We start from the raw sequence: 24,911 nt of genomic DNA, 5'->3' as shown, positions 1-24,911 counted from the left end.
AGGTAAAATCCCATGGAGCCCCACAAGCTAGATCCTTCAGGAGTTGTGATGGCACTACGACTCCCTCACCCAAAGAATGGAACACTTATGACTGTTAGCCTTTCTCCTATCCATGCACATCTTCGTAATAAAATATTCAATGAAGAAAGGACAGGAAAGCCCAAACAAAAAGCAAATGTCTCAAGTGTAAATATTTTTATTTTCTATTCAAGGAGACAGGGACGGCGGGGAAGCATCCTCTAAACAAATATGAAACGGAAGTCAAAGTCAAACGCAGAGAGTGTCAAGGAGAAGAAAAGCATTTCTGTTAGAGAGAAAGAAAGGAAGAAGTATTGGGAGAAAGAGAAGGAGATGGGCTAGGAGAGCATGTAACAAATGAGATGGGTAGTATAACACACACACACACACACGCACACACACACGAAACCTTCCATGAAGAAATAGTGCAGTATAGGGGCACCGCTAATGAATGAAGTGGAAGTCAGATTGGAAATGGTGAAAGTTTCAGTTAATTTTTACATTAAAAGAGCCACTTTGTTTTTTATTCTGCTTCAAAAAGTTTGTGGGAAGATGTCATTGTCATTCAACTCCATTTTTCAACAAACTTTTTGAAGCCTCCTCATATGTCTTACATAATTTGAGCATTTCTGTACTTTTGATTAATGAGATTTTTAAATGTGCACAGGAGAAAATAGCTCCCTTGTACCCATTACCTTGCTTAAGCAATCACCAAATATGAGACTTAAAAAAAATCATTTTATTGGAGACTCGTGCAGCTCTTACATACGTTCATTGTGTCATGCACATTTGTACATTTGTTGCCAATATCATTCTCGAAACATTTGCCTTCAAATTATGACTCTTTCAGAGCTTTCTTTTACTCCCACCACACTTCCAGGTGTCCATTGATGGCAGTGAGAGTGTGACCGCCACTGGAATGATAGGCGACAATGAGCAAGAGAAGAAAATGCAGGTATTTAAAGCTGTTTCTACAGAGAGACGCAGACATGAACTCCTTCTTCCCCGTTACCACTGCTAGGCGCATCTATGCACAAAAGCTTGGCTGGAGGAGTCATTGCCTTTCCAGAAAGGTCCCGGTGTAGGAAACACCTGTGTGCGTGAGGCAGCAGCTTTCTCACACTGCCTCAGCTCGCAGGGTTGGCGTTCTGGATGAAGGTGGCACTAAAGGAAGTAGGCCTATCAGGGAGACCCAGCGACAGCCTGTTTTCCTGGGGCCAGGGTAGCGTTGGAAACCAAGAGCTCTTCTGTCCATCCCACCCGTGGTGGTTTGTAGACTCCTTGTTTGTTTGAGATGAACTTGTTTGTCCCCAGAGACCCCAGTCTACTTCATTTTTCACTTTTCCTCCTTTTTTTTTTTTTAAGCGACTGGAATCAATATTTATGGTTGAAAGATAAGGGATCGAGAAGGATTTATTTTTTAAGGAAACAGACGATATAGGTAGTTTTGTTTTTTTTACATAGCCTGTAACACAAAATGAAATCAACAACAATATCTTGTTAAACCCTCCTCTTTTTCCCCAGATTCCAGCAATGCCCGCAAGCACACACACCCTCACCCCCGCACCCTGTTCCCTCCCCATCCCTTGCCGCCTCCTCCCACTCATCAGTCTTGTCTATTGGTGTATAAACCATGTTTCTTCTTTTTTTTTCTTTATAACAATGGTGATATTAAGCATTTATCTCTGTGAGATTGGCTGAGTTTGCTGAGCATAATGTTCTCTGGTGTTTTCTTGTTTTTTCTTAAAATACGGAACGCTTCACGAATTTGCGTGTCATCCTTGCGCAGGGGCCATGCTAATCTTCTTTGTCTCGCCCCAACTTTAGTCTGTGTGCCGCCGAAGCGAGCACGATCTTCTCCGGTTTTGTCTCTGTCTTGTGGTGTTTCAGAGAGTTATTGAAGCAGAAAATGTAGTACAAATGTGGCTGAGCTTGTTTATCCACTTGAAGATTCTTTTTCAGGGACTCTGTTCTTGCTGTGACTTGGCCCCCACCCTGCTTTTTTATTTACTACTTTGCTTTTTTCCATATCTTGTTTCTCCTGTTTCTTACTCAATCTCTCGGTGATTTCCTGTTCAAAGGCTGGAGGGCACACCAGCTTAGCTAATTATCATTGTTCCTGTAGGTCAAGCCTTTTGTACCAGCTTGTTTCCTGGGCTGCTGACAGCCTATGCGTTAGCTCTCCGTTGATTGAAATGCGCACCTGTAGCCAGGTACCAGCCTCGAGCAGCAGCGCTTCTGAACGTTTTGCAGGAACTGCAGAGAAGCTGTCCCACAGTTAAAAAATTCAGACACTGTGTAATTGAAATGTGTGAGGGTAGGAGAGAGCGATTGTTTGGAGCCTACCAAATCAATATAGCATTTTCTTGCTCTTTGTTTTCTCAGCAGTTACAGCTAACATCTTGTTGACTGCTTCTGCTTTCTCTTTAATTGTTCCGTGAGTTTTAGCATGTTTAACCCTCATTCTTTAAATTAATGCTTGGCCACATTTTTCAACTTGAGCATTAGCATCATCACTTAATGACTTTATTTTTTTATTTTCACTTAATGACTTTAAAAAAAAATCATTTTATTGGGGGCTTGGTACAGTGTCGGAGCAGCCGACGAGTCGAACAGTCCTGAAAAGGGGAGTGAGGATTAAGGAAGAAAAGAGAGACAAAAGGCACCTGTTGGGAGGGCAACAGTCTGGTGGACTGAAGCGCCCGAGTTTATTCTACACACTCCTTATATCCATGCAGAAACAACCCGGGTTAATGATCTCATTGTTAAGCAAGCACATTTGATACACATAGCAACTTTGTCTTCTGCCAAGCCAGACATCCTTGAGAAAATTAAACCACCTGTTTCTCCCAGACCTCCCATCCTTTCTTGTCCTTGACAGTCTGTTCAAAGCGTAAAGTCACAGAAGAAATCCGTAAACACTGACTCATAGGTCACGAGACTTCTCAGCCGTTTCAAGGCTGAGTCTTAATGGCCTTCAACAATACAGCTCTTATCACAATCCATGCATCCCTCCGTTGTGTCAAGCACATTTGTACATTTGCTGCCACCATCATTTTACACTTAATGACTTTTGAATCATATTGTTATGGGTTATTAAGAAAATTAAGTATCTATAGTAATAATTGATAAAATACCAGGAATCGCTGGGAAACATTTGATGCTAATAAGCTGTTAAGTAGCCAATATTTCTGTTTCCCAGCTGAAGTGGTGGCACGGATTGGCTGCAGTATAAACAGTTTTCAATTCCCTAAGCCCATCAACTTTGAAATCAAGTGATTTTTTTTATTACTTTTTCTTTTTTAAAAATCATTTTATTTATTGGGCACTCTTACAGGTATCAAACAATCCGTAGTTGAGTCACATGCAGCATTTGTACAATTGCTGCCGCAATCAGTGTCTTTTCTCTTCGTAATCATTTTACTGGGACTCCTACAGCTGTTAGGACATTCCATACATCAGTTGTATTGAGCATATTTGTAAGATGTTGCCCTCCTCATTTCCAAAATATTTTCTATTTGAGCTCTTGGTATAAGCTCATTTTTTCCCTCCCTCCCCAATCCTCCCCCCTTGTGAATCCTTGATCAAGTGTATATTGTTATTATTTCATATTTTACACTGTTGTCTCCCTTCACCCAATATGTTAGTTTGGGTAGACTAGAGAAACAAATTCATAGACACTCGCTTGTATAAAAAGGAGCTTTATATACAAGTGCAGTTGAATTTTGAGAAAACAGCTCAGTCCAGATCAAGTCCATATGTCCGATACCAGCCTATAAAGTCCTCTTTAGATTCACGCAACACATGCAGTGACGATGAATGCAGGAAGATCACAGGCCAGTGGGTGGGAAGTCTTGTGGTTCCAGTGGTGGTATAAGCATATCAGCTCTGGCAGGGGTCTCCATGTGGCTTCTCCAGTTCCCAGGGCACGCGGTCTATTAGTGTAGGGCCATGTATCTTGTCAGAGTGCCTCTCAGGGAGTGAGCAGAGTAAATGTTTCCCACCTCCAAGGAGGAAAATACAGGAGTTCCCAGAATTCTCAGAAAAAGTCCATGTTCACACAGAGATCTCATTGGCTATGATCCAATTGACAGACTAGACCCCACTCCTTCACTCTTAATCCTCTCAAGTCCAAAATTGACACCAGACTCTAACTACCACATCCTCATTTCTGTTCATTTGCCCCCTTCAGCAGGATGTGTGTGTGTGTGTGTCTATATCCAACCTTGTGATGGGTTCCCCCATTCTCCTTCTCCCCGACCACAATCAGTTTCAGTACATTTTCTTTCTTCTTGAACTCCTTGGTTTCAGCTCCCCTTTATCTCCTCTCTCCCCTAGGCCCCCCCAAGAACTCTTATTATTCCCCCCCCCATAAAAATTTGGGATGTGTTTGCCATATCTTACATGATCCAATATATCCATTCAATATAATCCTGTTGTTGGACCCCGTCGAGTGGGGTTATCCAGTCATCAATGCGATCAGCTACCTCTATTTCCCTCCCAAATTATGTGATTCTTGGCAACATTTTCAGGTCTTTGAATTCGCATTACTTTACATGTGAATAAAAGGGGATTAAGAGTTATTTTTGTGCATGATGTCAGATTCACCTAAGTCAAACTCGTAATGAAATGCAGACACTGAATGTGTGTGCATGTGTTTGGGGAAGCTTGTGATTGCTGTCCCTGCCTTCAAACCCCACTACCCTACATTGCATAAGAAAACAGCATGGTATTGAAGGGATACATCATTTGTCAGCCAACGCCCAGCCTGAGCTCCACTCTGCTGTGTAGTAGTTGTGTGACTTTAGGTGATTTACATAATTTCTCTGAATGTAAGAATCCTCACTGTTAGGAGGACTTTTGCCTTACACACCTATTGGGGTCTTAGAAACCAAATAAAGTTTACATGCGATACAGGAGTTGAAGTAAACAGTGAGAACACGGTTTGTCAATTAGTAAGCACCATAGAGATTTTAAGTATGTTATACTGTAACAGTTCAGAATTTTTTTGACTTCAAATCAGATTCCATACATATTAGAGATCAAAGTTCTTTGGTTTGGCCAAGATCTACTCAGGACTCTAGTCATTAGAAAGCACAGAAGCTAGACAAGCTAAGCTCAAGAACAGAGATAGATCGTAAGGGTGCAGCAGCACTGCAGGCACCCAAGAACAGGAACTAGATTTGCAAGAGTCGAGGTTAGAGGGTGATCTTTCTGGCCCCCTTCTCTAGCCCCTCAAAAGCCTTAAAGTACTTCTGGAGGGAAGGGGGAAATGAGGAACTAGTACCAGGGGTTCGAGTAAAAGGAAAATGTTTCGAGAATGATGATGGCAACAAATGTACAAATGTGCTTGACACAATGGATGGATGGATGGATGGATTGTGGTAAGAATTGTACGGGCCCCCAATAAAATGACCAAAAAAACCAAAACACTTCTATCTCTGCTGGCTTCTTTTCTTCCCAGAATGGGCTGTTGCCACGTCTTCTTCAATTTGTACATGCTTTTTCAGGTTCACCATTCAAGCAACTCGAGATTTCCATTTATTCTAAGGTCAAATTTCACAGAAGGAGCATTCGTAGACTCAGATTGACGTTTTACCAGGTCACAAAATCAAGAGGTCACTGGCCAGAGAGTGATGTCGTTGTCTACTGCCTGAAGGATTTGCAGCCTTGGGAGCCTTATGGAGCAGGTCCGCTCTGTTCTATGGGGCAGAGCTGCCTCACTGTCAGGTTGAGAGCTTGCAGTCACCAAAAAAAAGTCATTCAGAATCAAATGCGTGACGGATCCAAAGTGTCTCCGGCAACACATGCCCTGTTGTATCTTAGCCATCACTGCAGCCTGGGCTCTGAACGCATGGCCAGTGCTCGTAACCAAAAGAGGATCACCAGAGTTAGATGTTGTGCTTCGCGATACTACTCAAGTCGTTAACTTTATTCAAAGCTGTGTTTAGTTTGAGTACTTATTTTCTATGCCTGAGAACGTATAAAATTGCATGAGCGGGAAAAGGTCACAAGTGAAAACCATTTAAGAAACTCTGGACTGTCTTCTAGCCTAACACCCAATATCTTACCTTGGCATTAGAGACTCTTCATCTGCTGCCTCATCCCTTGACACACACTGCCCTGGCTCTCCACCCACATAAGTCTCACTCTGGTGAAATTTGGAAAGGTGAGAGCAGGTCTCATAGAGGTAGGAAGATGATGTGGCATTACATCATTCTGTGTGTAGACATTTATCAGTCCTTAGCATTTCCCTCGTGCCCACTGGAAAGATTGTGCAAGATCTTATTTAAATATTTTATCAACATGCCACCTTTATTCAGAAACTTTTGTTTGTAATACCTAATGGATGCCACTATAGTACAAGACAGTGGCTAAATAGCTTGTCATTCAGCAGTTACCCTGAGATTTACTGTTTGTTAAATTTATCAATTAGAAGGAAAAGTCGCATGTAGAGTCTGGATATCCAGTAATAGCTTTTGGCATGGTGAATCATCTTCCTTTGTACCGTTACCCACTAATGCAGGCTGCCTCTCATTCCCCTCCCCATTTAGCTTTTGTAACACCTCCACTCTGCCCATTCCATTGAAACACATGCTCAACTGTAGTAGATTATTACCCAGCGTGGGGAGGACCTGACCAGACCCCAGAGTATAGATAGCTTTATTACAAAAGACAAAAATGATTTTTAACAAGACGTTTTGACATATATTCTATGGTAAGAAATGAACAAGTCTTCAAAGTCTATCTACCTTAATTTTTATTTTATGTAAACACATCATGTAAATGAACCAAACCTATTAAGTCATAATTTTGTCCAGATTATAAATCTGCGCTTTCCGGAAAATGGAACCTATATTAAAGTAAAGTAAAATAAATTTGCATCAGTTTTCACATCAGAAATCAAAATCTGTAGAGCGTACTCATGTCCTTCATAATAAGAGATCAAAAGCTTTAAGCCATTAAAATGCATTCATAAAATGTTTGCTTAACAAAAGTCACTGATACAAGGTAGTGGGAGTGTGGCAGAATCGCTTTATCAGAAGCCAGAGAGAGTTGAACATCATCTGCTTAATTCTTTTTTTTTTAAATCATCTCATTGGGGGGCGGGGCGTACAACTTGTATCACAATCCATCCATCCATCCATTGTGTCAAGCACATTTGTACATTTGTTGCATCATCATTCTCAACACATTTTCTTTCTGCTTGAGCCCTTAGCATCAACTCCTCATTTTTCCCCTTCCTCCCTGGCCTCCTTCCCTCACGAACCCTTTATAATTTATAAATTATTGTTATTTTGTCATTTGCTTAATTCAGATAAGACTTTTATTACAGGTTTCTCTTCCAGCCTGTAATACCTATAGTATCTCCTCCGTCATGATGATCTTTCCTGTATTATTTCGAAATCTTCACAGTATAAATAAGCCTCCCACAGATTGATTTTTGGGCCATGGGGCAGTCTGTCACCACGGGGCTCACTGACCAGAAGGCAGGCATTCTTTACTGTTTATAGGGCCTTACTTTCTAAAGTGGACACTCATTTTTAACCAGACCCATTGTCATCTCGTCAGTTCCGACACCATAGCCTTACATGGGTTTCTGAGGCTATGACACTTGATAGGAGCAGGTAGCCTCATCTTTCCATTCAGGTAGGTTTGAATCTCAGCCCATCACCACTGAAAGGGCCCTGTGTCTCTTTAAAAAGATTTTCAAAATCAGCACTGTTTTACGAATGTTCATGGTGTTGGATCCCACAGGGTCAGCTGTTCAAAACCACCAACCACTCTGCAGGAGAAAGATGAGGCTTTCTACTCCCGTAAAGAGTTACAAAAGAAAAACAATTACAAAAGGTTTCTTCCTTTTTAAAGGTTTCTTCTTCATTTTTCCTTTTTGTTTTGGCTGTTTGTTTCTTTAGCCTGTTTGAAGTATGTTGGCCAACAATAAACCAGAATTTTATTTTGCTGAGTTCTAACCCCCCAAAAAAGGAGTTAGTCTTGGAAATCCATAGAGGCAGGTCTGCTCTTTGAGGGTTGCTTTGAGTCAGAATTGACTTGAATACAGTTAGTTGTTTTTTTTTAATGAATACAGAGTGTCATACAGAATATGATATTTCCTACAGTGACTCAGCGGGCCAAAATGCCTCATGTTTGTGTAAAGGGGAAATGCTTTCAATACTGGTTTCAGGCTACACCTTCTAAAGTACAGCCTGTGATGACTGAGTCTGAGGAAACACTGCAGCCTTATCTTCTCATTCTGAACATGTTAAGTTTGCCTGTTTTATTTCTGGTTAAGCACGTAGTAATAGTAATTTTGCTCTGTCTAGATTGTCTTACAAGGACATGCAACAAGAGTAACTGCTAAAGCTCAGCAGAGTGGAGAAAAAGCGTTTCGATGTGAATATGATGGATGTGGAAAGTTATATACAACAGCTCATCATCTGAAGGTACATATACATACAAAAGAAGTGCTGTACCCAACCAGGAGAATACCTACGTCGTTAAAAGTTGACGTGATAGATTTGTGGCTTTCAAAATCCACTTTAAATTTCTACCATTAAAAATCTTACGTGGTCAGTTTTGCCATACGTATCAGATGCAGACGCACGCGTGCACATGCACTCAGTCACACAGAAGCCTGTACAGACTTGTGCTGTTGTGCTCCAAGTCAGCCCCCACCCCTACTAACTGTGCCCGAGGTTAAACACCTGCCCACCCCCTCAGTGCCATCAAGGTGATTCTGACTCAAAGGGACCCTGCGGAACAGGGTAGAACAACCTCTGGGCATTTTCCGAGACTAACTCTTTATGGGAATAGAAAGCCTCATCTTTTTCCTGATGAGCAGCTGGTGTTTCGAACTGTTAACTTTTCAGATCGCAGCCCAATGCATAACCACTATGCCACCAGGGTGGGCTCCTCAATATGTGGGAAAGGTCAGTAAACGTTTTCTTTATATTGTTCTTCATCTCACAGCAACCCTAGAAGGTAAACACGATTATGTCCCCACCTTCACACAGAGGATTTTGAGGCTTAGAATAGGTAGGCTCGTGTGGCCACAGAGCAAGGCAGTAGTTAATTCATGCCTGGAGCCTAGGCGCCTCTTAGGGCAACCTCCACACACTTTCCCCCATCTTGTGTGTGCTCTTTTTCTCATTTTATTTTTTTATGTTAAAAATTTATATTCTCTATAACGTACATAATTTCTGTAAGATTGTGACTTGGGTGAAAATTTACAAGCAAATTGGCTTTCTATTCAGTATGTCATGCATATTTTATTTTATGAGATATATTCAATATATAGACCTATATTGAGAATTAGTGGGCCGTGCTTTTGTGGAAAGTTGTTTTAGGAGACCTACAAACAACAAAATAACTCAGGGAGGAGGGGAAAGTTTGTGTTGAAACCTTTCTGAGGGATCCCTAAAGCAACTGTGAATGTCTGTTTTATTAACAGGTCCACGAGAGGTCTCACACAGGGGACCGGCCTTATCAGTGTGAGCATTCTGGCTGTGGAAAAGCGTTTGCAACAGGTAGAAACAAGAATTGTCCTTGTTTCTTGGTTGTGCTTAGGGATTGAGGCAGAATCTGAGTGTCTGTGACGCAGCAGAAGCACCTGATTGGTGTTTCAGTCTCTTTCTTACCCGTGTATTATCCTGCTTGCTCTGGCCCTCGCTGTTCTGGTTTTTCTCCTCAGGCTTAATTTGGTGCTTTGTGTTCCTGTGTGTTTTCTTAGGGACAGTGTAGAAACCACGGAAAGGTGCCTGCCAGTGACACGTCCAGACCTAGGCCTGATAGCTGACCTCCTGACATGCATTCTTCTTTTTCTTGTGTGCTTTGTGCTACTATAAGCTTTTTCAATTCTTTAATGAGCTGTGAGCAATGGCGATAGTAGTTTTCTGTTGTTCACCTAATACTATATCATGCTTACTATATTTTTCAGTGTATTTTTGTAAAGAAACTACCTTAATCTGAATGTTTAGGGGATAAAGTAAATGGGATCATTTTTTTCCTTTAATTTTCTTTAAGGTTATGGATTAAAAAGTCATTTCAGGACTCACACAGGAGAAAAGCCATATCGATGTTCAGAAGACAATTGTACGAAGTCTTTCAAAACTTCAGGAGATCTCCAGAAACATATCAGAACTCATACAGGTACTGATGCAAACAGAGGACGATATATAGCCGAGGAAGACTTCGTTTTGCGGGGGGAGACTTGGAGAGGAATCTCTAGAAAAGTTTCAGAGAATTAGTGTCTAGGGCATGTCTCTTAAGCTCCTGGAAAGCCATGCACTTTGCTGTGTGTGTAGGTGCACATCTTTCCAGGATGAAGGCTGACTTTGAAAATGGTCCTTGTCTCAACAAAGGTAGGAACCATGGCTCTAGACTGGTGCTTCTCACAGTGGTCGAGGGCAGTCCGGGGAGGCCACTGGAATGACCCAGAGGGCTGCAAAAGCAGATACCTACACTTTATCCTGGATCATGGGCTGTAATACAAAAGTTTGTAATTGCCAGGGGGACACTGAGTAAGTTGTTTTTTTTAAAAAGGGGGTGGTAAGCCTCCTAATAAGTTTGCAAACCTGTGCTCTAGACCTTCAACTCTATACGTTTTCAGGAATTATTTGAGCAACAAGATTATTTGCCTGGCTTTATACCTGTAATTAGGAGCCCTGGTGTATGGCGGTTATGCATTGAGTTGCTGTCCACAAGGTCTGGAGTTCAGAAGCACCAGCAACTCCAAAGGAGAAAGTCGGGCTTTTCTACTCCTATTAAGAGTTAGTCTCGGTGGGGCTTGCATATGCTGTACTTGGTTATTGTTGGTAGCGTTACTGACTTTCTGTTATGTATCTCTCTCTGTATTTCGGTTTATGAAACCCACGTTGGGTGAATCTACAGAGACAATAACTGGGATCAGGGTCCCTGTGGGGCACAGCCGGGCAGGGAGGCAGTAATGGGGAGCCGATAGCAAGAAGTACAATAAGGAGAAAAATATGTTGAAATTATTTTGTGGCAGTGATTGAACAACACTGCTTGATGTGACTGAATGATTGAATGGCATGATGTCTGGAATATATCCTAATAAAATTATTTGGGACAGGGGAGAATTATTACAGTCTTGGAACCTTAAACAGGGGCAGTTCTACCCTGCACTACAGAGTTGCTGTGAGTCAGCATTGATTCGATGGCAGTAAGAGTTGAGATACTTGTAATTAGGAGCTAAACTAAGACCACAACCTAAGACACCCTGTTCCTCCCCCTTTACTGTTTTTATCCTGCATCAGGCTGCTGCTGAAGAAAGTATCTGAGCCCCAATAGCCCACAGAAAGATAGACGTTTTACTTCTCTGTGGTTGGTCTCCTCTTCTCCCCTCCAAAATTCCCTTCTCTTGTCCCTCTCCCCTTATATTTGATTTCTTGTGGAATTGGTATTAGAAAGGTCATTATTGCTTTGAATTAGAGCTAGAAATTTTTCAGAAACAGTTGTGGTTACTACAGTATATACTCGAGTATAAGCCAACCCGAATATCAGCTGAGGCACCCAATTTTACCACAAAAACTGCATTAAAAATGTGCTGAAAAACACAGCTTATATATGAGTATGTACGGTATTTGCTGTTGACTAAATCATACAGCATAAGATAGTTTTGTTTGGGCTTTCGATACAAATATTTTAAAACATGGTACGTTAACTTTGTTCCTAAATGCTTTACTGGTAAGAGCTTTGAAGTAGTGTAGCAAATTTCCATGGGGGCGTTTTCAAGCCTTTACGGTTTAACTTTTGGTTCAAGTATCCCAGATTGGGCTTTACTCTGCAATATTTAGGAACAAAAATATAGCTTCTCCTTTCGTTTCATCTGTACATTTACTCTTAACCGTCTTATCAACTCCAGATGTTTCAAAATTCTTGTGATTTTTTTATTGCATTTCTTCTAAAAAGCTGTAAAAAAAAGCCCAATCATCTTAGTGCCATTAATATTTACCAAAAAAGTGAATTGTGATTCCTCTGATGGCATTCACTCAGCAAACCACATGTTCGTCTGTACCAGCTTTCAAGTCACAAGTATTTTATGTCCGTGGGTGGGGAGCAAGCGCTGCAGTCAGTAGTGCTGTTCACTACTGTTCAGTAGAGATTGTTGGAGCCATTGGCTCCTCCTCAGAGTGTCCAGGGCTGGGAAGCCCTTAAGAGTTTATCTAGATCCAGAGAGGGCCGAGACTTCCCTTGGGCTGACCTAAGAACAAAATCCTCCCGAGAAACATGAGAGATTTCTGTCCCTTTTTGTGATTTCAGGCCTGATGGCAGAAATCTTTTGGAACGGTTTCTACCAACAAGGGAAAAGGAGTAAACCTCAAACTGTGTTTATGGATAAATATTTTGGCCTATATATCTAGTGAGGGTTGGTTTTGGGGCGTGGGGCGTGGGGGGGTGGGGAAGAAGGAGGGCATTGTTTTTTTCTGTCCCAGAAATGTTTTCTTTGGGGGGCCTCCTTTTAGAAAGTTCACATGAGAATCAAGCATGGGCTATGTCCTGACTGACAAGTTAACAACCTTTTGGGTTCTGAGGTTATATGAGACTATATAAAAGAAAGAATATTAAAGGCATAGTAGGTTTTTTTCCCCATGAGCTTAAGTTATAAGAATGGCAATACACTTAGCAAGTATTTTGAAGTACATTACAGTCCAGACACTAGGTTAAAAAGAAGAGGAAAGATTCTTTTTCTTGATGGTGTTATAGAATAAAGAGTTTAGGATTGTTCTAAAAAAGTCCCTGATGACAAAAATGATGTACACTTCTCGGCTAAGAGCAAGATGGGCAATTGTAACCTATTCTGTGGTGCCACAGAAGAAAGATCTAGTGACTGGGTTCTACGGAGGTTACAGTCAAGAAAACCCCATGGAGCATTCTAATCTGTAACACATGGGGTCAACTTTAGTTAGCATTGTTCTAACTTCGTTTTTGACTAATCTTGATTTATATTTCCTGTTATTTCTTTTTCATTGTTATGAATATACAACAAAACCAGTTAAACAGGTCCTACATGTACCGTTTGGTGACACTGATTACGTTCTTCAAGTTTGTACAACCATTCTCACCACCCCTTTCGGAGTTGTTCCCCTCCATGAACATGAATTCACTGTCCCCTAGAGTTAGAGCTGCTGTAGATTTACCCTCATATTGTTAGGTCCCATAAAGGAGCGTAATTCTCAAAACACACACGTTACTAGATAAACTAAACTATTACTGGTTTTTAGAAGACTTCAGGGGATATTTTTGGTTTAAGGTTTAAAGTTGATCTCAGGGCAATAATTTTAGAGAAGTTCATCCCAACCTTTATGGCCACAGGAAGGCCGATAGTCAAGTCTGTCAGGTTTTGAAATTCTGTTTTACATTTGACCAAGATTCTTCTATGGAATTTTTTATCAAAATGTTCAGTAATGATCGATGGGCACCGTCCAGTTCATCTGGTCTCATGGCAAAAGAAACAAGTGCCCATGGACACGGTTCAGCATACATTCCATAGCCGCCCTCTCTTCCTGACTCTCTTTCCTCTCTCGTACAGGTGAACAGAGACCAAGTGTGTCTTGCATGGCCGCTTGTAAGCTTGTTTCCATGTATTTCTTTCTCTGCTTTCCTCAGCTTTTTTTTTTCTCTTTTTAATGCCTGTTTGGATGATTCCATCTTTAAGATTTATATTCTAAATAATGAGTTTTGAGGAAAAAAAAAGTTTTGAATGATATGTGGGTATCCCATGTGCACATTTCTAAAATGAACTGAAATTGAACAAAAGTTTTCTGGGACAGAAAACAGAATCCCCCTCTCTTAGAAGATGAATAGATACATAAATAGTTACCTATAAATATAGTTGGAGGTTTGTTATGCCACTTTTTTTTTCCAAATGAAATTATTATTTCCCTGTTGATAGAAACCATTGTAAAAGATTCCTGTCCTCAAGTGTAAAATTGTTTTAAAGGGAAGGGGACTCTGATCTTCCTTGTGGGAATAGATCAGCCTAAGAGAAGTCTCTTCGCTCTGCCTTAGAAGATGTGCAGACAGAATGAGCCTTAGAAGTGACTTCACAAAAACCAAAATTAAATAAATAAATAAAAAGACGTGACTTCACCTCGTGTACTTTGGACATGCTCTCTGCAAGGGTCAGTCCCTGGAGAGAGCGGGAGACCCGCAACTACATGGACTGACACCATGCCTGACACAGTGGGCTCAAACATGACCCAGAAACAGCCAGTCTCACTCTGTGTACACAAGGTCAGAACTGACCCCGTGGTACCTAACAGCAACATGTAGACCTTACATCTGGAGTGGAAGATGTTATTTATGGGGGGCGGGGGAGGGGATCCTCAAAGGGAAACTAGACTCGAGCGTCTTCCTAAGCTGAATTGATGGGTCAGACAGCCAGTTCACTTTATTGTGCCGTCTTCCTAATTCTGCCCTCTGTGTTTTCAGGAGAACGGCCCTTTAAATGTCCCTTTGAAGGCTGCGGTCGATCATTCACAACATCGAATATCAGAAAAGTGCATATTAGGACACATACAGGAGAAAGACCTTACTATTGTACAGAGCCAGGATGTGGGAGAGCATTTGCCAGTGCAACCAATTATAAGAACCACGTGCGGATACACACAGGTAACAATCGCAGATTGCTGTCTCCTCTCTTTCCAGGTTCAGTGTAACTCCTGCCTCTTTCTCTAACTATTTCCAGTTAATCTCTTCCCCTTTCCTACCACTTGGCCATAATAGAGAACAATCAAACAAGTTAAAACAAAATTCACCTTAATGTTTAACATCATTTTCTCAGCAAACAACTATTGAGCACCTAGGGCCAGGATTCAGATCCAGAGAGGGACAAGACATCATCAGGGACAGTACAGCTGGGAAAGAAACGGCAGACCTAAGATGTGGCAGAGCTTCTGGTTATCCCAGTGAGCTGTCATTGGAGCAGATGGGGGAGCAGCTATCTCTATGGAATAGGGAAAGCATTCAGGGAAGGCTCTACAGGGGACTTCAGCTTTCAGACTAAGTCCTGAGGTTTGGTAGGTAGTACCAGCAAGGGATGTCCTGGCAAAGGTTCTATTACATTCATAGGCTCAAAGGTATGAAAGTCCTGGCTGCTTTGGAGAAGTCTAGGGGGTTCCACGTGCCTGGAGCATAGAGTTAATATAGAAGATTAGTACTAAGTGCAGTTGGAGGAGTAGGCAGAGGTCCTGTTGGTTATGTAAGGGTATTTCATGACCTTGACTCTGTGGAGCCTGTTGGTCAGGGACAGCAGTGGTCTGGATGTTGAAAGGGGGATGATGGAAGGGTTGGATAGAAGGCATCCATTTTACAAGAAAACGAGATATCTTTTTATTTTATTATTATTATTATGTTTAAATCATTTTATTGGGGGCTTGTACAACTCATCACAATCCATACATCCACCCATTGTGTCAAGTACACTTGTACATGTGCTGGCATCATCATTCTCAAAACATTTTCTTTCTTTCTTGAGCCCTTGGTATCAGCTCCTCATTCCATGCCGCCCCCCGCGGCCCCAGGATACTTTTTATTACTGGCATTAAAAGTGGTGGTACTTCACAAGTGAGTGACCTTTCCCCAGAGCGGAAGGTGAGTTGCTGAAGTCAGTGTTTCTCAGCTTGCCTCCAACAACAGACCTCAGGGCTCTTCGGAAATATTTTCAGAGACTGCAACAACCTTCGTCCACGGAAGGGTACTCTAACAAGTTTCAGATCTGCTGGGGGCAGAGGGAAACGATTAAGAGGTTTAAAGAAAATTTTTTTAGAAAATCGCTCAGTTTGAACAATTAAATACAGAGGAGATGGTCTGAAATGTACCCACCCTCTCCCCCGCTAAATTACAATTTAAAAAATCATTAAGAAAGAAAGAAAGTCACTCAGATAGCAGAATAGTTAAAGGGAGACCAGTCTAGTCTGTTGGAATGTTCTGGAGGAGTGAGATGGAGAAGGCTGCTGGCTGCAAAGGAAAGGCAGTGAAGAGGTATAGACAAGGACTTGGTGACAGGTTAGTCACTGGGAGTAAAGAGGAGGGATTTTTAGCTTGGGTGAGAGGTTAGATGTGACCGTAAATCCATTCCTGTCAAGTCAATTCATAATGATCCTGTAGAGTGCTCGCTTCAGCAGCACATATACTAAAATTGGAACGATACAGAGAAGATTAGCATGGCCACTGCGCAAGGATGACACGCATAATGATCCTGTAGAAAAAGGTAGGACCGCCCCATAGGACTGTCAGGGCATAATTTTTATGGACTGACTGGTGAATTGAAACTCCTGATCTTTTGCTTAGCAACTGAGTGTTTAACCAACGCACCATCAGGTCGCCTTAGAGAGAATACCGCCCTAAAATGACAGCAACCTTTAGTCGATGAGCGATTCCAACTCAGCCACCAGCAGGGTAGGAAGGATAGAACTGCCCCACAGGGCTTCCAGGGCAGTGCATCTTTTTGGAAGCAGACTGCCACATCTTTCTCCCATAGAGCAGCTGGTGGGTTTGAACTGTTGACCTTTTGAGTAGCAGCCAATTGCGTCACCACCTTAGCACGGGGATTCCCTCAGAGATGTTCTAAATGCTGGTGTGACCAGCATGTAAGTCTGGGCTAGAAGAAAAATACTCGTTGAGTGAGTAGATGACACAGTAGATGTCAGGTGGTGAACAAAGCTTCACCCTGTAAAATGCAGCCCCTTTCTGCAGCGTTACTCACATGATCCAGGCTCTGTAGCTAGGCCAGCAGGCAGCTGAAAGCACAAACCAAATCCATTCTTGTTTCCCCTGCTTTGGTGCCACCTGGTGGTAGCTATCTCCTTTCCCACATGAGGCACTTAGTTTATTCTCCCCACCCCATTCCACCCTTCGATGTGGTTAATAATATTCGTTGAAACTACATTTTCATTCATTTGTTCCAGTTTATATTCAAGCTTAGTTCCCCTTCCTCCCTCAACACTCATATCAACAATGTCTAGATAGTTCATGATATTAAGTCATTATTGTTCATTTTGTTTACATTCTGTTTTTTAAAAACCCATCTCTCAGATCTCTAATTTGAAATGTTTACAGGTGAATCTGAGGCTGTACCAGAACAACCCAGGTTAAGGGCAAGGAGGAACTGTAGTGAATAAATGAAACAAGATTACTTATGAATTGTTTATTGTTGAAGTTGGTTGATGGGAACAGGAGGGTTTATTACATTATTTATATATACTTCTATCTGTGTTTGAAATTTTCAATGATTAAAGTTCTGAAAAATCTTATCTACTGCTCATATTGTTCTCTGGTTATTTCATGGGAGAAGAAAAACTAAATTTTTACTTTCTTCTGTATCGCTTCATTGTTTTTAGTGGATATTCAGTAGCTTTTTTTTTTTTTTACACGGCAGAATCTGCCCCCTCGTTCCCGGCTTGCAACTCAGTAGCTTTTAATTGGATGAAAGAAATCAAATGAAGTTAATATGAAACGTGTGTCCTTTTAGGTATATCATCTTGCCCAATTTTGTCTGATAGGCTTTTAGAAGACCTTTTATTATTATGTTTCTAAAAACAGAGTCGGTCATATTAGTTGTAGTAATAATTGCATTAATTATTGCCATTGTTAGCATAATAGCATTACTGATAATGCAATTACATAGTTACCAAAACAAGAAATTACAGTTTATCAAAATTTAAAGAGGTCAGTATCTTTGTCTTCATTTCTTATAATCCAGGGAAAATTGCTAACGTGGGTTCACAGGGACACCACCTTTTGAACCCAGTCAAAAGCAGAGTTAGGAAGTCTTGTGTGCCCCCTCGTGCCTATAGGAAAAGGATTGGGCATCTGTTTAGTTTTACCATCAGGAGGGGGCAAGGGTGTAAGGTGGAATGATTATAACCTTCATATATAAAAGTTTTATTTTTTTAAAGTTTTTTTCTTGGGTTCCATTCTTTCCCTAGGGGAAAAGCCATATGTCTGCACAGTTCCTGGGTGTGACAAAAGGTTTACAGAATACTCCAGTTTGTACAAGCACCACGTTGTTCACACTCACTCCAAGCCGTACAACTGTAACCATTGTGGGAAGACATATAAGCAGATCTCCACACTGGCTATGCACAAACGGACTGCTCACAACGACACTGAGCCCATCGAAGAGGAGCAGGAAGCCTTCTTTGAACCTCCCCCAGGTAGGGGTGCCTCCAGTGGCTGTGTCTGTGTGTGAGCCTCAGTAGCCCCGAGCATCCTCCCCAATCAGAGTTGTCCTCTCCTAGAATATTGTGGACTGATCGCTTAACCACTATCTTTAAATAATTTTGTTGCCCAAACCCTCTTTTTTTCCTCCTGTGGTAATAAAGCATTTGCTATATACCTTCATCCTTAGCAGAAGGCCATCAGTGTGTTTTGCAGTTTTGAGTTGCTCCCTCCTGAGAATCTTAGTGGTGTATCCTCTTGATCCTGTTACCCATTGCCACCGATTCTCCATTCGCCTTTCCTCCCTTCCTGTTACTTCCTTTCTCTTCATTCACTCACTCAAAAATATATAGTTAGACTGCCTAAAGCAGTCTAACAATCAAGCTGGGCTAGAATTGACATCTTGTAAATGCTGTGAAGGAGAAGTACATGGTACACTTGGATGTGTAAGCAAGGGAAACAGACTGAGAGGTCAGGGAAGCTTCGCTGAGGGTGTGATCTTTGGACAGAGATCTAGAGGGTGTGCAGAGGTTAAGCAGGTGAAGACGCAGGTAAGTGTGGGAGCTGGGGAGGAAGGAGCAAAGGCAGAAAGGACATTCCAAATTGGGAATGGCACATGCAGAAGCCTGGGGGTAAAAGAGGCAAAGTCACTTGGAGAGACTTGCAAGAAGCCTAGCCAGTGCCTCAGGCCTGTGACCAGGAAACGTGGTGTGCAGTGAGGCTGGAGAGGGAGGCCGGGCTGGCCAGCTGGTCAGGGCCTTGTCAGTGGGATGAACGTCTTGCTCTTACTCATGAGAGCTCCCTCTCAGATAACTGTGTTGATTCAGGTGCCATCTGTTGTGTTTCAGCAGTCAAAAGCATTCATTTTATTAGAAATAAATTTAGAAAAATATTTAAAGAATTACATTCTGTGATTTTAGGTAGATTACTCGGCATCATTGAAAACGCACAGGTTGTCTTACTGCTTCCGCGAGTGCCTCCTAAATGAAGTGCATTATAAGCTTAAAGCGCCTCGTCCTGTCGTTGCAGCGACTTTAGTGGCATGTTACGTATCGCGCAGCTCCGTAGTTCCGCCTGAGGAAGAGCTGTGCAGTCACCCCCACAATCCGCTGTAGACCTTTCCTGTTTGTAACAGCTAGGACTGAAGTGAACATCACTGAGGTGGACAAGAAAGGAGTGGGCATCATGTGCCGCCCGATCCAGTGACTCCCTGTCCTATTAGTTTGCCCTTCTAGGGGGTGTAGTAGTGAGAGAAGGCAATCCCTGCAGCCCAGACCACTGGAAACGGGTGCTGCTGCGAGAGAGGACAGCCATGCAGGTGGCCTGTACTGTCACCAAACTTGTTATAAGACGGTTCCATTCATAAGCTTCCTCACTCTTTTCTAAATGTTGATTTTAAAAAAAAAGTTGTCAAGAATTTTTTGTATTTAGAAAATAGGCATTAACACCAAGGCCCCCCCCCCCAAAAAAAAAGCAAAACGTAAGATTGTTTTTTCATGGAAGAAGCACACCAGCCAGTGCGATCACGAGGTGCCAAAGGGGCCAGGTATAAGGCATCATGCAAAATATGTATATATACACACCACAGTGAACGAAGGGGGAAGTGCAGAGTGGAGACCCAAAGCCCATTTGTCGGCCACTGGAGATCCCCTCACAGAGGGGTTTAGGAGAGGAGATGGATCAGTCAGGGTGCGAGGTAGTACCGATGAAGAACACAGCTTTCCCCCAGATCCTGGATGCTTCCTCCCCCCAACTACCATGATCTGAATTCTACCTTGCAGGACTGGATAGGGCAGAGGTTGTACACTCGTACATATGGGAGCTGGAGGCACAGGGAATCCAGGGTGGATGATACCTTCAGGACCAGGGGTGTGATACTGGGAGAGTAGAGGGTGAGTGGGTTGGAAAGGGGGAACTGATTACAAGGATCCTCATGTGACCTCCTCCCTGGGAGACGGGCGGCAGAGAAGGGGGGGAAGGAGACTCCGGATAGGGTAAGATATGACAAAATAACAATCTATAAATTATCAAGGGCTCATGAGGGAGGGAGAAAAAAAGAGGACCTGATGCAGAGGGCTTAAGTGGAGAGCAAATGCTTTGAGAGTGATTAGGGCAAAGAATGTACAGATGTGCTTTATACAATTGATGTATGTATATGTATGGATTGTGATAAGAGTTGTATGAGCCCCTAATAAAATGTAAAAAAAAAAAGATGGTTTTTTCAATAGGAAAGTAGGGATGGGTTTGCATTCTTTTTCTTTCACAGCTGCCCCTGGCTCCTGTACCCTTTGGATTAGTGGTCCATGAGGACCTATGGGACAGGGCCCAAAGACAGTAAGCAATGACTGTGGATTCACACCGTGAGCCCAGTAGCTTTAGGAGTGCCAGTGTCAGCTGCTGCCCTTGAGAAGTGCTCTTAGCTTAAATGTTAAGTCCTTCTCTTGCAAGAAACAAAACCCACATTTGTCCTCTTCAGGCTTTATGAGAGATAGAAAGTAATGGAGGGAAGGAGGGATCTGTAATCTTCTTGGTTGCCAGGTAGCGCAGTAATGGGCTGTGAAATTGCTATTTACTTGCTGATTTTTTTTTGTCAGTTCTTTTTAAAGTAAAGAAGTGGATGGGGTTTCTGTTCTGCTGCTTGTTAAATGATTAACCTTGCCCCAGATAATAAGTCGTTACATTGTCTTTGCACAATGGTGTCATTGTGTACTGCTGACTTGAAATTGCTTGTGTTAAAGACTAGGTATTTTAGTATCCATAGGTTGTGTTTACAAACCATTCAGGTTTTGTGGTTAATGGTTTTTGGTTTTTTAAGATTATCACTTTTAACATCTCCTCACATGAATGCATGACCTTAGTCTATGCTGCTTATCTTTCGGGGTAAGTCCTTTACTCGTTTCCTGTGCAGTTCCTCCCCTCTCTGGGTCTAACACAGCACAGTATTGCACACTCACTACGACTGAGAAAACAAGAGTCTGTCCATGTGACGGGCACTTGGCTCGGTCGGGCTGCTTGGTTTGATCTGGCTGGCTTTGCAAAAGGAGAGGTGCAGGAACCAGGAGGAAGTGCTGGAAGCCATCTTTATGATTCAGAGTAGAATATGATGTCTACTTTTAATTTGTACAATTTTGTCTTTAATATTTAATAACATGCCGTCTGTTTTCTAAACAGCTTAGTTGGTTGATCAAATAAATGATTCATTTGCTTTCTAAACAGGTCAAGGTGAAGATGTTCTTAAAGGACCCCAGATCACATATGTTACAGGTGTAGAAGGAGAGGATGTTGTGTCTGCACAAGTAGCCACAGTCACCCAATCTGGCTTGAGTCAGCAAGTTACCCTCATATCGCAGGATGGGACCCAGCATGTACGTATCCACTGAAAACAAAACGAGTGAAAGAGTTTGTCTCTGAACCTGGACTTTAGCAGTTAAATGGTGTCCTTGGCAGCTCAGATGTGAGTGCCACTGAGGGCTGAAGAGTAATGGATCTCTATGCTCCTTAGCTCTAGGAGGGTAGATGGAGAAACCAGCAGAACCAGGGTCAAGGGGGTGAGATTATAACGGTGTCTGTCATTCCATGATCCTGGAAATGAGTGGGAGGTAATTACTGTAAATTGCCAAAATGTGACCCTCACACTACCGGGGTCATGACTTGGCTTCACAGAGCTGGTGGGACAGGTGTCTTGAGTTCCCCAAGAAAAGCTCACTACAGCGGTGGTTCTTCGCAGTAGGTGTGTTGTGCACCAGATTCCACTAGAGCCTAAAGCAATTCAGACTTGATTTCATCGTTGGTCTTATCCAGGGCTGTTTTCGTGCCTGGTGGAAATAGACACACAGGCTTACGGCTCTTTCACAGAAAACCCTCTCCCTAACTCCCTATCTTAGAGCTTGAACTTTTTTAAAAAACAGTTTTATGATTAACTTACCCACATATCATAAATTCAGTAGTCTTAGAGCTTGAACTTACACGATTACCATCTTTTTCACAAATAATGGGCCCACATAAATAATGTACACACACATGTAACACATGGAAATGATGAAAGTGTGTTTAAAAACTAAACAGAAAGCACAGCATAATGATCCAGCCCAGCAACAGGAGGAGGAAATGATTCTTCCTGAGTGAGAGTCTTGGAGACCTTCATAGAGAATGGCCAGTTAAGGATTTTCCTTATTTGTAGCTCACAGAGGCTAGTCGTTTTCCACTCAGTGTTACATTTTGGTTCATAGCACTCTACAATCCCTAGAATACAACAGCTCTTCCCCGGGCTCCCTCACTTCTTCAGTTCCCTTTGCTCTTATTTTCCTGCCAGCCTTCTCAGTTTTAGCCCTGGGCAAACGCTGCCTCGTTCATCTTGTATGATTGGTTGTTCAAAGGATTGCTCCAATACTCCTTGGTATTACTGTTTACCACATAGACCTGTCTGTTGTTTGCCTGAAAGTTGAGTGGTGGGGATGGGTTCCGTTCCAGGCTGGAAGCAGAGCTAACAGCCATGGTCTTGGGTTCCACCAGTCTCTCTCAGACCACTGGGCCTGGTTTGAAGGATTTTCATAAGCTCACCAGGCAGAATGGAGGGCAGGGCAAAGGCATGGAGCTATAACAGGATCTGACACTCTCTGGGACTGCAAATGACTGCCTGTGCTGGAGCACCAAATGCTGGTTGGAAAAAGTGACACAAGAGTGGAGAATCAGTAGAGGCTAGAAATGAGGGGAGAGAATCAGTAGAGGCTAGAAATGAGGGGAGGGCCAGGAGTCAAAGACTATGTGAGAAGTCTGAACTCTGGGTGAAGTGGTGGGCGGGGGGAGCCATTGAAGATTTAAGCAGGAAACATAATGACGTGTGTGTGTGTGTGTGTATGTGTGTGTGTATGTGTGTGTGTGTGTTTAAGAAAGATTGCATGGTGGAGTGAGTGATGGTTCGGTGGGGCTAGTCTGGAGAACTGGAGCACAATTGAATTACTGGATAAAGTCAAATGAGCAAGAAGTAGGGTCTAAATTATCAGAGGGGTGGAGAGGAGGAGAGATACATTTTAAAAACATTGTTTTTCTTGGCACCTGGAAGAGTTTATTCCATTCTAAAAAACTTCTTGCTCCCATAGAGTAAACTTATACACAGACTAAACCTAATCCTTAATAAAAATTGCCAATTAGAACTACATTGACTGATGTGTAAAATGCATTCATTTTATTGCATGCAGGTCAACATATCTCAAGCTGACATGCAAGCTATTGGTAATACTATAACCATGGTAACGCAGGATGGCACGCCCATCACAGTTCCCGCTCATGACGCAGTCATCTCCTCGGCAGGAACACATTCTGTTGCCATGGTCACAGCAGAGGGCACGGAAGGACAACAGGTAGTAGCATTTTTCTATTTTGAATATATACATCATTATCAAACCAGATACATAAGTATGTAAGTGTTCAGTGTGCATAGTGGTTAAGCACATGAGCCTTAAATTGAATTCTAGTTTTGTAACTTTAAGGTTGCTAATCAATCCATCTGAGCCTCAGAGTTGCCTTGTCTGTAAGTTCGGAGTGACTATTACATCTGTCCCATAAGGCTGATATAAGGATTGATTGAGATAACTCATGTACACTACTTAATCCAAGTACACATTAAGTGTTCGCTAATGGTAGCTATCATTGTCATCATCAGATACTTGTGAAATAAATCCATTTGTTTAATATTTTGAGTATGTAATATCTTTACATGGCTCAAATATCAAGCATATCGTGAAAAGTTTTCTTCCTGTGCCGAGCTCACCAACCTACTTCTTATCCCCATAAGCAATCTACTTTTATAAGTTTATTCTCTTTAACTTAATTTAAAATCAAATTCCAAATTCCATTTTAAAAAACGTTTTCACTTGTTGGGTGAGATTTCATCTACTGAGTATTCAGCATGACCTTCTCTTCCTTTAAGTTCTTGAACGGGTGTGTGTTCTGGCAGTGCCGGGGTCTTTCCTTGTTCTTCACCAGCACCGTCATCGAAATGCATGGATTCTTCCATCTTCCTTATTCACTATCCAGCTTCCACATGCATGTGAAAGGAGTGAAAATACCATGGCTTGGATCAGGCAGACTTTAGTCCTCATAGTACCATCCGGCCTTTTCAACACTTTAAAGAGATCTTTTGCACCATATTTTTCAAGCCAGTGTGTCATTTGATCTCTTGACTGCTGGTTCCATGAGCAATGAGTGTGAGGATTTGAGTTTTCCTTACATTGACTTGTAATCCACACTGAAGGCTGCAATTCTTGATCTTCATCAGCAAGTACTTGAAATCCTTCTCACTTCATAGCTGAAGAAAGCAAATGGTCATTAAAAAGACAAGGCAGAAAGAAAAGAAAAACAAAGTGGATGTCAGAAGAGAGACTGAAATTTGCTCTTGAAGTAGCCAAAGCAAATGGAAGAAATGATGAAGCAAAATAACTGAACAGAACATTTTCAAAGTGCAGCTTAAGAAGGCAAAGCATTCTAATGAAATGTGTACAGACCTGGACTGAGAAAAACTAAACGGGAGGAACATACTCCACATGTATCAAACTGAAAGAACTGAAAAAAAAATGCAAGGCTCAGGTTGAAGTAGGGCAGGGTTCTGTAGGCAAAAGCCTTAAATGATACAGAAACAAACAAAGATAGCCGAGGCTGATCTGACAGTAGTAAGATTTCTCAACGATTGCCCCGGTTAATCTCTGATCACC

The 24,911-nt window shown here is 42.1% G+C and overlaps 1 protein-coding gene and 2 non-coding genes across 4 annotated transcripts in view; 2 read left to right on the top strand and 1 right to left on the bottom strand.

Annotated features, from left to right (window-relative positions):
* Positions 1-24,911, top strand: part of ZNF143 (zinc finger protein 143) — a 40,495-nt gene that overhangs the window by 10,967 nt on the left and 4,617 nt on the right. Inside the window, exons 7-15 of one of the 2 annotated variants that reach the window (XM_075546092.1) lie at positions 899-973; positions 8,343-8,462; positions 8,889-8,948; positions 9,470-9,545; positions 10,042-10,167; positions 14,473-14,652; positions 17,970-18,197; positions 21,418-21,566; positions 23,400-23,561. In XM_075546092.1, coding sequence (XP_075402207.1) covers positions 899-973; positions 8,343-8,462; positions 8,889-8,948; positions 9,470-9,545; positions 10,042-10,167; positions 14,473-14,652; positions 17,970-18,197; positions 21,418-21,566; positions 23,400-23,561 — 1,176 coding nt within the window. The remainder of the gene's footprint in view (positions 1-898; positions 974-8,342; positions 8,463-8,888; positions 8,949-9,469; positions 9,546-10,041; positions 10,168-14,472; positions 14,653-17,969; positions 18,198-21,417; positions 21,567-23,399; positions 23,562-24,911) is intronic. The other variant, XM_075546094.1, reaches the window with a different exon arrangement.
* Positions 1,763-1,869, bottom strand: LOC142447502 (U6 spliceosomal RNA). The gene has a single exon (XR_012784200.1). It is a non-coding gene; the product is annotated as a U6 spliceosomal RNA (small nuclear RNA).
* LOC142447506 (U6 spliceosomal RNA) lies at positions 16,151-16,254 on the top strand. The gene has a single exon (XR_012784204.1). It is a non-coding gene; the product is annotated as a U6 spliceosomal RNA (small nuclear RNA).

Source organism: Tenrec ecaudatus, chromosome 4 (genome assembly GCF_050624435.1).
Source record: "Tenrec ecaudatus isolate mTenEca1 chromosome 4, mTenEca1.hap1, whole genome shotgun sequence".
NCBI classification, from domain to species: Eukaryota; Metazoa; Chordata; class Mammalia; order Afrosoricida; family Tenrecidae; genus Tenrec; species Tenrec ecaudatus.
The sequence above is the reverse complement of the archived record's forward strand: the minus strand, read 5'-3'. Positions and strand labels throughout refer to the sequence as shown.